Genomic DNA, 13,131 nt, shown 5'->3' with positions numbered 1-13,131 from the left:
CTTTGCTGATGCACATGCTCTACACATGTATTCCACATATCTCCTTCTTCTCACTCTGTCTGTCCACCTCCTCATTCCCTCCCTCTTTCTGTCTATCTCTCCCTTCAAGATCTCCCTGTCTATGTCGTCCTCCTAACCCTTCTGTGTCCATCTACCCTATCTCTGTCAATCTGATTCTCCTCCTCTCTATGACTGTCTCATCCACACCCATCTCTGATCCATCTTCTTTTCTCCTCTCTCTGACCATCTTTCTTCCCCTTCTGTGACCGTCTTCTCCCTCCCTCTCTCTGTCCAGCTCCTCCTCCTCACTCTATCTACCAATCTCCTCCTCTCCAGTCTCTTTAAGGCAACTCATCCTCCCTTCTCTCTGTCCATTTCCTCTCAACTGTCTCTGTCCATCTCTTCCTCCCTCCTCTGTATATGTCCACCCCTCCCTCCAATTCCCTGCACACTTCAACTCCTCCTTCCATCTCCTATTCCCCCTATGTCTGGTCATCCCATCCCATCCTGTCTCTCAGGCCAACTTCCACTCCCTCTCTCTAACTTTCTATTTCCTCCTCCTAGCCTTTCTCTCTCTCTCTCTCTCTCTCTCTCTCTCTCTCTCTCTCTCTCTCTGTCAATCGCTTCCTAGCTTCCCCTCTTTCTCCCTCTCTCTCTCTGTCCACCTCATCCTTCCACGTCTATCTGTCCATCTCCTCCTCTACACTATCTCTGTCACCCCATCACCATCTCCTACTCCTGCCTCTCAGGCTGTCCATCTCCCCCTCCCCTCTTTCCATCTCTTCCAACCAATTCTCACTGGTCATCCATGAGCACTTGCATGTGTAGCCCATGAGAGGCATGCCGATACTACTTGCACAACATGCCTGTTGAATAGTGATGATACTCCTATAAAGGCAGTACCTGTGCCAAACTTGGTTGAAACCAATTCAGTGGTTTAGTAAAAGGTGCAGGACATACACACATATGATTGCTTTAGTCACTGAGTGTAAATACCATGGTGACATGGAAATTTATTTGTGGTTTTAGAGATTTAAACCTATTCTTGACCCTCATTAAAAACAAATGTAAATAAACAGTGTTGGTATTTGCTCTGTCATTGACTAATGACTGTTATGCAAAGTAGTACAAAGTTTGCTTACAGAACTAACTACCATTCCAGTTAATAAAATGTAATACTGTCTTTACAGTAAGTCTGACACGTCACAGCCACTAATAACTCTAAAAATAAAACTGTTGTCACAAAAATCTTACTTTCTGATGTACCTTCAGTGTATTGTAGTGCTCTTCAGATTGCAATATGTATGTTGCAGTGTCTCCAGTTGATGATACCACACTGTTACTTGTAGTCTAATGCAAGCTGACATGTCATGTTGCATACTAGTACATTTGTATAGAGCCAGAAATGTGCTTCAAAGGCATTGATTTTACTCATTCGAAAATATTTTCGAACGAAACGACCTCCTTGGAAGATAGTTACCTTAGTAGCGTATTGCATATCCCAAAACAATTCTTACGAGATACCCATTCCCATACCCAACGTTTGTGGGCCTGTTTTTTCTCCATCAACATCACTATCAATTCTTCAGTTAAAAACTTCGGCCGATCGGTTTGAGGCGCCGTGTCACGGATTGTTCAACCTCTCCTGCCGGAGGTTCGAGTGCTCCCTTGGGCATGGGTGTGTGTGTTGTTCTCAGCATAAGTTAAATTAAGTTAGTTTAAGTAACGTGTAAGTCTAGGGACCAGTGACCTCAGCAGTCTAGTCCCTTAGGAACACACACACTTTTGAACATTTTTAAAAACTGCGCAAGTCCCATACAAATAACTTCACTTGTCCCCATCTTGAAAGTCACGTAAGTAGCTTTTCCAGCTTTCGCGTGTAGAAGGGCTAACTTATTTGTAACAGTAGTGGTGATGGGGGGAGTGGGTGGCACAGTAAAATACATGCTTGTGGAAACCCTACATTAATCTCAGCAGGACACTGCCAGCGACCAGATATTCTGTACTAGGTGATGGGTTATATAATTGGGGAAAGTGTTCCAGGTGCTTATCTGTTTCCTGTAGGAAAGCAAAGACACTAAATACAGGAAATCTTTCTGGGACAATAAGTTTCTTTTACCAGTTGGAAATTACTAATTTATGTAAAGGAGGAAATTCCTGTGCTTATGAATGCATCTTCTAGTAATGTGTTGCAATCTTACACTGGTATTATAGTGCCCTATATACTTGAAAAACTGTATCAGTAAATGGTATAACTTTACAACTATAAATGAGCTAATAATTCTTAATCACGTACAGAACGATCAAAAGCGCTAACTATAACATGTTGGACAATGGAAAAAGACAGGGATATGCAGGCATGCAGAAGTCTTATGCTCACATACTAGAGTTCTGCATCCAGGTGGTAAGGTGCGTCATAAGTATCACTAATGATGTAACATCGATGCCCCATTGTCAAATACCATAAATCGTCCATGAGAAGATATGTACATTTTAGATTAAAATGGTTGAAGAAAAATGATTTTAAAAGATTGTGTGATATAGCTTAAGGGGAAAAAATACGTGAGAAATGGGAAAGAGAAATGTACAATTTTAATTTTTGTCAGCGCTCTTACAAACATCTGTCCCCTACCGCCGTGTATAAAAAAACTAAAGGGTAAATTAATAATAAGGAACGTTACAGATTATGATTTAACTGCTGATAACTTCTACTCATTGATTCCTGATTCACGATTTAACTGTAACGAGACAGACCATTTATCGGTACTTATCTAATGTCTAAGAATTGCTGTATGGTTAGACTGACTTTAAAAGATAAGAAACAAATCAAGACGCAAAACCTTTACCGGTACCGTTTGTCTAAAAGCTGTTGTATAGTTAGACTGATATGCCCACTGGGACTTCTGTTCCTCATATTGTATTATTTACATACATTATTTTTGCTTCTTGCTTAGCGTTCAAGGGGTTTTAACATCTTCAGACGATATAAAAGTATTCTCCGGCTTCCTTCGCTGCTAGAGCTCATATACCTTTTTCATTCAGCATAGTTTTAAACAACACGTTTTAAAGCTATAGAGCAGAAATTTAATTTCTGTACTATATATTATTTCTATATTTCTAATCTATCCTCTGAATCCCCAGTAACTTGTGATGCTGCTTCTCCGATAGCCCATACAAACATAGATGCCGAAGTACTTTGGGAACTTCAACAAATAGTTGCGAGTTAGAGCCGGTGAACCGGAGGTTAATGAGAACGAAAATTTGTGCTGAATAATACCTAGTGACTGAAAAGTTTAAGGACGTGTTTCAGACATACAGAAGCTACAGTGAGGTCGGAGGAAAAAATAACGAGAGTAATCGATTTTGATGAACATCTGCAGTTTATTTTTGTTTGTAAAATGTGGACTACTGTCAACTAAAATGGTCGATCGCGTATCCAGCGATATTATTTGTCTACGCTGTGCGCGTCCAATGTGTAGGCCATAGGTGATTTTGTGTTATGTGTTTGGTTGTATCATTGTTTTCGCGCTCTAATTGTGTGTATAGTATGATGTCTACAGAAAACTCTAAAGTGGACAGAGTGACGAAGAAATGGAAACAGTGTCAGAATTAATAAAGTTTATAGGAGGACGTCTTTGTTATTTTCAGTCGCCCGGAGCGATCAAATTTGCTGCTTCGTGTTATTAAATATGAGGATGGGCCTGTTTGACAGTAATGCTAGGGGTTTAAAATGAGAAGTGCTCAAGCACTGCTGTGAATCTCTTCTTGATTGGTGAGACAGATTTTCAGATGTGTAGTTTTGAAGTATATTAGCTAATAAATAGAATATAAAGCTTAAACTCCATAAACCCAAAGAAAGGAAAACGCACACAGCGAATATGTCATCTTGTTTAGCCTCAATCCAAACCCTTCTGTGAATGTGTACAGGTAAGATTAATCAGATATATATATATATATTTTTAATGTGATATTATGTGTAATCAAACACTGCACATTTTTCGACATTCATTGTGCACGAATTGTGACTAGTATTTACAGTTACCTGCATTTACGCACCAATCGTCTATTAGCGGCATCATTAACTACAGTTCCAGTTATCATCATAATTCTCTTAACTGTGATAAGAATTAAATCCACAGCTACATGTCTCAAAGTATTTATACCGATGTAATGATTTTCCTGAGATAAATTTATATTTTAGTGTGAGCCAGTTGTTTCAGACAGTTACGTGTTTGTGGAACGATGTTGGTTATACTTTACTTGACCAGAGCATATGTTTTGTATCATCTCTCGTGATAGTTTTTTTTTTTTTAGGATGCCTAGATATGCACAGAAGTGACAGTTTCGTATTTTTCCAGTCCCAAGTGGATGGCAGTATTTGTTTTTCATTATTTCCCTTAATCAGCAAAACAGCCTCAGATTATGAACAACGACGTTGCCCTGCAAGTAAGAAATAATAGGAATGTGCGCAGTTTATATTTCAAAATGTCAGCCTGTATGCAATAGGGCGTGATGTGATAGCTGTATCCCCACTCAGCACCTTCCCCATAATGTTGAGTGTGGTGACAGATTTATCCTTAGTACCTGACACAAACACTAACTATCACATTTGGAGATTACTGTACTAGTAGTCAGAGAGCTTGGATGAACCTTTTATAACTAGGACCACTTTCCAACTTTTATAAAACAAATCATGAAAATACCTCAGTATACTGTCATACATTTGTGAAACACTATGTTTTGAAAGACCTTTTGTGAACTTGTTTTACCATGTAATGCAGGCTTATCTAAGTAGGTAGTACACACTTCTTGGAGCAATGCCATAATAGCTTTAGTGCACAATGTAGGGACAGTGTGATAGGATTTTGTAGATGGTATGTAAGGTGTTTACTAAAATTCTCACCAACCACTTAGGAAAATCATTAAGCAGGGAAAAGGATATAAAAGTGGTTTCAGAACTGTGTACAGAATGTTAGACCACCAGAAAGTTGTGGAGTAGTTTATGGGAAGAAGCATTAATGTCTGTTGTCACTTGAATGATCATTCTTGATTTATCAAATCTGTAATTAGGAAACAACCGAGTGCCACAGTGAGAGTAGTATGTAATTTATATCTCATATATATACAAATCTGAAGAAACTGCCAGCAGATGTCATCAAAAGATTAGGAAAACAAAGAGCATAAAATCAATAGGATGTCCACATGAATAGTCTTTATTCAGGGACGTAACTGTGAGATGTGAAAAGAACTGTGTGTTTTGTCATGACATTGTTTCCACAACTCTCATCCAAACTGTTACATTCTAATTTAACCTAGACCTTGGTTTACACTAGGTACAAGTCTATTACCACAACCTTTGTTATACTAATAGCAGTTCTGGAGGCACATGCAATAGCTTCACGATCTCATGACCAGGCTCTCATTTTTCAACTTAACGTAGACCCTAATCACTACTACAGCTACCAAAATATTGTGCTTAAAAATGGAATCATTAGCTCAGATCAAAAGTGAAACACACACTATTAAGTAACTGGCTGTTCTTGTTCTGCATCAAATGTAAAGATATCGAAATCCTTTTGAGAAAGTTTAAAAGTTGTGTTGTATATAAATTCCCAGATCAAGGCATAGTGCCAAAGGGGAATCCAATTTATCAGCAGTTGACGAGGTAGCACTGGTGGAAGGGACAAAAGTTGGTACCTAATGCTTTTGCCAAAATTTATCTTGAGCAGGTAAATAGACAACTCACTTGTCAAACTAACAGCTTATGTCTAATGGAAACAGGCACACCTGAACGTTTTGGACAGAGTGCAATTAGTGATGATAAACCTCTTTTAGCTTAAAGGATGACTCATCTTGATAAAAAAGGACCCTCGTTCTTGACATGTCAATTTGTTTATATTTTTTCCACTGATTGTACTTGCATGAAAATTACAAATTAATATTTTTGTCATTAATTTTTAAAGTTTCCAAAATTTTGCAATTTTTTGCATTGTTTTAAAACCTTGAAATGACCATATCTCAAAACCTGTATGACTTTCTGACCTAAAATTTGTACAATTTCACTCAGTTCCTTATAAACTTTTACGCAGTACAGAAATGTCAGATTCCACCGGTCTGCTTTGACCCGTGATGTCATCAAGATTGCATACACGCCTATTTCTGTCATATAAAATACTGCAGCCATAATGTCACTACAGACACCCATGAACAAAAATGAAAATAACATGAAATATTTCACTCCAACAATAAAATGGAACGGGACAACTGCAGAAAGTAACGCAGTTTGGGGTTATGTTGAACATTGCCCTATAGCCACTCCCTACCATTCACATACAATATTCCGTCACCTGGTGAAAGTGGTAGTTAAAATTTAAAAAAATTATAAATGATGGGAGCGGCAATGACCGTGCAAGCTGAGAGGAGCCGCGCAGCAGCGGACACAACCTGACTGACTCGTTATATATAGCGTACATTGCCTGATGCACCGATAAGTGGTGCAAAACCGGTCGCAGATTTAATAAGAATCATTGATACAGCCAATGCGGAATTTTCTTTGGAAAAATATCGAAGTTTGGCTGTGGTTGCCCGCCCTACAAATCAACATGTTGCAGTTTGGGGTGGTGACAAACACATGAGACTAACATTAATGGCATCACCCCAGAACAAATATTATCCACAAAATGAAGCACAAAAGATGCTCACCATCCAACTCAATGCTACCAAAATGAAAACCATAGAAATCATAAATTTTAAATGAAAACCATAGAAATCATAAATTTCAAATGACCTATACAACTCAAACAAAGCCCTCGATGCCATGAACCCACACACAACTCATAACATAGCTCAACTGAAGCCTTCATTACCTGGAACCAGCAGACAACTTGAAAACCCAAAAATCATAGGTTTACTTGATCACTTAAAATACACACAAACAACTATGAGCCGTACACAATGCATTAAAAAACCATAAAAGTCCCTCTGTAACATGAAAACAATAGATTGCTACTCACCACATAGAGGATGCACTGAGTTGCAGACAGGCACATTGGAAAGACTGCAAAACAATTAAGCTTTCAGACAAAAAGTTCTCCTTCCCATCTATGTAAGGAATATTGTTGTTAAATTGAAATTCACATATTTTAATATAATGCCACATTCTCAGTAAAGACTATGAATAAATTACTAAATTATATTTTTATTTTACAAATACATTAACATTAATCAATATTATTAACTTAATATTGGTGTGGCTTTTACTATTTAATGTGTTATTTTAGGGCCTCACCAAGAGAAACTTTCTACGCATCTTCAACAAGAAGAATATTATGGTGGCCCAATTATAATCTTTTTTTGAATGACAGCTTGGTCATCCCAAACAATAATGACTGATTGTTGGTGTGACAACATATAAGTTTCCATTTGAATCTGGGAGACTTTTCGCATCTCTTCATCTGATAGCGTATATGTTCTAGTCGCAGTATTGGGATTGGCAAAACTGAAAATTGCGGTACCATCCATCACCTTTGACCAGTGATGTTATCAAGATAGTAGACATCTATATTTGAAACTTATACATTATGGCAATCATGACTTTACTCATTAACAACAAACTAAGATAAATAGCACACAAAATATGTAACTCCAGCAGTGGACTGAAAGTAACTGGACAACTGCGCGAAGTAGGGGGTGTGGGGGGTGTGGTCATAGACAAAGTAAATAGATGTCAATAAAAATAACACCACCATTCCAAAACAAATAACAACCTAAAAATCAACCACATGAAAATCTCAAAAAAAAAGGGGGGGGGGGGCAGAAATCCTTGGTTTGGTAAGTTTTGCTTGACCTATATACCTCAAACAAAGCCCTCGATCTTAATAAACCCACGTATGACTTGAAACCCTGATACCACAAATTTCATTTGATCCATGTAGCTCAAACCAAGCCCTCTATCCCAAGAAATCACACACACACACAACTCTAAAGCCAAGTACTGCAAATTGAGCTTTATTTATTTTTCAAAACTCGGTAATGTAACAAATACAGTTTTTCATGAAATGAGTTTTTCAGTTTTTACATAGATTGTATCAAGTTTGTTAACATTGTCAATCAGGAGTTATGCAATCTGTGCAACTTTTTATTTATGTTAGAGATTGAAAACCTTTGAAGTCGAGATTACACCTGAAGTCTTTATTTGGATGGATCACTGGTTTTGTCTGACATTGTAGTCAGCTACAGATTCTAAGACATTGTCGATTAGTATTGCTGCTATTATGGCTCCACACAGAAAGATTTTAATGATGTTTGAAGACATATTGCACCAACACTTATCAAGAATTTTTTATGGCTTATTCAAGAATGTTGTATGATCTGAAGATGACTAGATTGTTTGTCGAAACTACTAGGGTTTTCAATCCCTTACATACATAAAAAATAGATACATCTCAACACCTTAATTTATACATGATTACTAGATCTTGTTGATATAAGTGAAGCATTGAAATGAAATATATTAAAATTTAATTTTTGTAGCTGTATATTAGCATGTGATTTTCCATTTTCTTTCCTTTTATTTAAATTCCTAAATGTCAGTAATTATTTCTGGTGTCTGTGATTTTGCTTGTTTTAGTTCCATGTGAGTTTAACTCTTTTACAACCTTTTTTCTTTAATATAATTTAGTGTTTAGGATATTCCTGCATCATTGTACATGCATATTTTTGAGTATATTATTATGTCTTGCATTTTTTTTATTTATAGGTTTTAACTTTATGGAGACTAAGCAAATATTTATAGAAATACAGTATCACAATACAATAACAACAACAAAACGCACACACAGGCACCTACGCCTAGCACCCAAATTGCATACTTTGCGACAGAATTGTGCTGCAGGAATGAAGGATAGGGAAGACCTTTCCAATTATGTTGGCTGAAGCGGATCTTCGGGTGCTCCCAACCATTCGTGCCCTATGACTTTACTTAATACAATGTAAAGTAAAAAGTCTGTAAGGGGGCTACAAAATGTATTGTATGTTATAGCTTCATTGTTGTTGTCAAATTTTCTCTGTTATATCTATACATTATTTGTCTAGGACATCTGTGTAAAACTTCTTTGCATCATCTGGACTTTCAGAATACTTCAGCAAAGCAGGCACGTCTTTTTTATTTTCTTTGAGAACCATATTTTGTTGTGGTGAGAGGGTGGATGTTAGTACTGTTGAATGTTGTGGTTTCTTTCTTCTCTGGATGTTGACTTTCAGTGGATCTCCAAAGTATGTATTGCTTACTGAAACATTAATAAATTTCTTAACTTTCTTGTATGAGCTGAAACACTGGCTGTTCATTCTGAATGGTAGATTTGATTTCAATGCTTTCTGTGCACTGTCTTCTAGATTTTTAGCAGTCCCATCTGCATTTAAAATGGTGAGAGTAACCTGCTCTTCTAAAATATCATAATATTCTTTAGAAGACTTTTTCTGCAAGTCTTCTCAGTGCTTCCAAATAATCATTTGCAGTCGTGTAACTTTACTTTTTTTCATTCTTAGTGTGGATCATGATGCACATCTCGTTTAACCACACTTTTTTAGCACAGAAAATCCCACTGATTGATAGTTTTGCAATGGGCTGGTTTTCATTAGTTAAAACTTCTAGGCTGAGAGACCGTGGTCGATCTGTAAAACTACTTCTTCCTGGTGTTTCGTTGCCAACTGCGGGCAACATCTTCTGAGGTGAGTCAGTGACTGGCTGCCAGGCCGTGGAGGTCCCATTTATATAGAGGGCATCACAGCACATCATGTGGGGCCGACTGTAAGTCTATCTGTGACTAACATCATTATTCTCGATTGAAGGTAATCAATTGTCACATCATTGTTGCCAAGTCGTCCGCCATATCTTATCTAACTTTAAGCCCTCCTCTTTTCTATTAAAATTATTGTGATGTTTCTGAATCTGTTTAGCTTCTCTATACATCCGTGCATAATAATGCGATGTCCTGGCTAACACACTTGTCTCTAAATTTTATTTCATGATCACTGTCTTTACAAACATGTTACGCTACAGCTGATTTGTCACTATGTCCCAGTAGACAGTTCCTTTTGTGTTTGGTTAAGCGGGTATTGACACTAAATATCTATACAAAACGGAAGCTTACCCTCCTAGATTATATGGGCTACCAAAGACACACAAGCCTAATGTCCCATTGAGACTGATAGTGAGTGCTATTGGATTACCAACTCAAGAGTTGGCTAGACATCTCACCTCCTTGCTACAACCATATATTGGTAAAACTGATTATCACATTAAAAATTCTATGCACTTTATTGAAAAATTGAAGGAGATTGCTGTCAGCCCAGGTGATATCCTTTTTAGTTTTGATGTGGTATCCCTGTTTACCATGGTTCCTGTTGAAGAAGTTCTTCCATACATAGCTGATATGTTTCCCACTGATATAATAGCTCTGTTTCGACATTGCCTGTTCACAACTTATTTCCAGTATGATGATGAGTTTTATGCACAAACCGAAGGAGTGGCCATGGGCAGCCCTCTGAGTCCAGATTTTGGTAATCTATTCATAGAAATTTCTGAACAGCAGGCGTTGCACTCTGCCAGCGAAAGCCCTTTGAAATGGTGTCGATATGTGGATGACACTTTTGTGGTATGGCATCAAGGTGAAGAGGAATTGTATGGTTTCTTAGTGCACCTAAATAGAATTAATCAAAAGATATGATTTACTATGGAGAAAGAGAGCAACGGACAACTTAATTTTTTGGATGTTTCAGTAATAAACGGGCAGATGGGAGTCTAGGGCATAAAGTGTATGGAAAAGATACACACACCGACCGTTCCCTCCATAAGGATTCGAACCATTGTCTCCGGCAGAAGAGAGGTGTCACTAAAACGTTGGTGGACAGAGCTAATGAGAGCTGTGAGCCAATTTATTTGCAAGATGAACTAAATCATTTGCGAACGGCTTTTAAGAAAAATGGATATCCTGACAGCGAGATAGATCGAGCACTCCATCCCAGAAGAAAAGTGTCTGATAACATTCAGCAACAACAACTGTCAGCTGGAAAAGTTTTTCTTTCATTTATTCACAATATTACGAACCATTTTGGGAAAGTTCTGGCTGAGTTTCAAGTTGAAACAATCTTTAGACCCACCAAGAAGATCGAGTGTTTAAGATCGGCAGTACTGTAAGATGCATGACACCCGTTAGCAACTCCTGGGGTGTATAAAATTCCTTGTAGGTGTGGGAAGATTTATATTGGAGCAACGAAAAAATTGTCAATACCCAGTTAACCAAACACAAAAGGAACTGTCTACTGGGACATACTGGCAAATCAGCTGTAGCAAAACATGTTTTTAAAGACAGTGATCCTGAAATAAAATTTCGTGAGATGAGCGTGCTAGCCAGGACATCACATTATTATGCACGCATGTATAGAGAAGCTATAGAGATTCAGAAACACCACCATAATTTTCATAGAAAAGAGGATGGCTTAAAGTTAGATAAGATATGGCAGTCCACTTTGCACCAGTGCTGTGACAATTGATTGCCTTCAATTGAGAATAATGACATTAGTCAGAGATAGACTTACAGTCGGCCAAATGTTAGTATGATGGTTCCCTATATGTGTTCTATATAAATGGGACATCCATGGTCTGGCAGCCAATCATTGACTCACCCTGGAAGATGTTGCCCACAATTGGCAATGAAACGTCAGGAAGAAGTAGTTTTACAGATCAACCACGGCCTCTCAGCCCCGAAGTTTTAACTAATGGGGACACCAGCCATGAAAGTCTACACGTTATGATTAGGCTGGTTTTGCTGCATATCAAAGCAAATCTTAATGATGGCTGGATTATTTACCTTCATTGTACTCCTATACCACTTTGAAAGAATTTTATGTAATCTGTGTCTAGTTTATTATTCTTCACCAGACATATTCTGTGTTTATTTCCATTAAAGAGACCTTATAAATGGAGCAGGGGTCAGTATGAGGAGTCCTGAATGATGGATTGACATTTTTTCAAACAGTGGAAATTCCAGGTTTGAATATCAGCAGTATAAGGTCAAGGATTATATCACAGATTGATATTTTTGTAAATTATGTGCTTGTATTTTGATATGGAGAACTGTTTCAGTCCCAAACCTTCTCTTTCCTCACAGATCTCTCAAACATTTTATTAATTGTGAAATCTGTGGGAAATAATCTCTCATAGACTTCCCAGTGCCATGGTGACTCACTCTGCACTTACATTTCTTTATATCGTTCTTAATAGCAATAGCTAGGTCCTTATCACCCTTTCCTGTTCTGTTGCTTTCTTTCCTTTGGAAACCTTCCTCCTTCATGGAACCTGCTTGCTAGATAGGATAACCTTTGACATGCCAGAAACTCCTTGGAAAGTGGCAGCACAAACAGGCACTACTTCACTATTCCTTTTTGTAATGGTATACTTCACTGTCACTGTTCTCTTCTAGTTTGCATTCTGCATGTGTACTGCTCTGTGTTGAGGTGAAGAAATATACTGAAACTTAACTTTACCTCTTTTATTTAGTGATGTCACATTACGATGAAACTGGTAATATCTTCATAACAGAGTTCAGCAGCTTCGCATTCTTTCATTCTTTTAGCTTTTGAGAGCGAAACCCTAACTCCATGTGTGTATTTGATAATAGGTTCTGTTTTACAATTTTTCATTTGCATTTTTAGGTTGATGTAAGCTCTTCCTGGACCAGGATTTTCTCCCACCGAAACATTCTTTGACCTGTATGCCATTGTAAGAACCACCAGAATCACATCCATTCTGATTAAGCTTGCACTACTTCTTTCTAAACTAACTCAAAAGCATCAAGGGAATATTGATCTAGAAGTAGGCTGTAGGTGTTGTGATGAAAATAATGTCTGCTTGCAATATAATTCCCACCAGTAAATATTGTTACAATAATGAGTAAGATGATATAAAGCAAACTGGCACACCAGTCTACTCCATTATTGCCAAATGCATATTAAGGAAAGAAAGCCAAGACACTTGAGAGAGAATTTATTGCATTTGTTGACTTTTGCTTTAACTCTAAGAATTCACATATCAGGGTTTGCTAAAATCTTGTGATTTGGAGTGCATAGACA

The 13,131-nt window shown here is 37.6% G+C and overlaps 1 protein-coding gene across 3 annotated transcripts in view; it reads left to right on the top strand.

Annotated features, from left to right (window-relative positions):
- The first annotated feature begins 3,442 nt into the window (after window positions 1–3,442).
- Window positions 3,443–13,131, top strand: part of LOC124721555 (DDB1- and CUL4-associated factor 7) — a 154,151-nt gene continuing 144,462 nt past the window's right edge. For 2 of the 3 annotated variants that reach the window (XM_047246592.1, XM_047246591.1), the window contains exon 1: window positions 3,443–3,927. In XM_047246592.1, coding sequence (XP_047102548.1) covers window positions 3,918–3,927 — 10 coding nt within the window. In that variant the 5' untranslated portion in view covers window positions 3,443–3,917. The remainder of the gene's footprint in view (window positions 3,928–13,131) is intronic. The other variant, XM_047246593.1, reaches the window with a different exon arrangement.

The sequence above is a fragment of the Schistocerca piceifrons genome, chromosome X (genome assembly GCF_021461385.2).
Source record: "Schistocerca piceifrons isolate TAMUIC-IGC-003096 chromosome X, iqSchPice1.1, whole genome shotgun sequence".
NCBI classification, from domain to species: domain Eukaryota; kingdom Metazoa; phylum Arthropoda; class Insecta; order Orthoptera; family Acrididae; genus Schistocerca; species Schistocerca piceifrons.
This window is presented reverse-complemented; position numbering and strand designations above follow the sequence as displayed.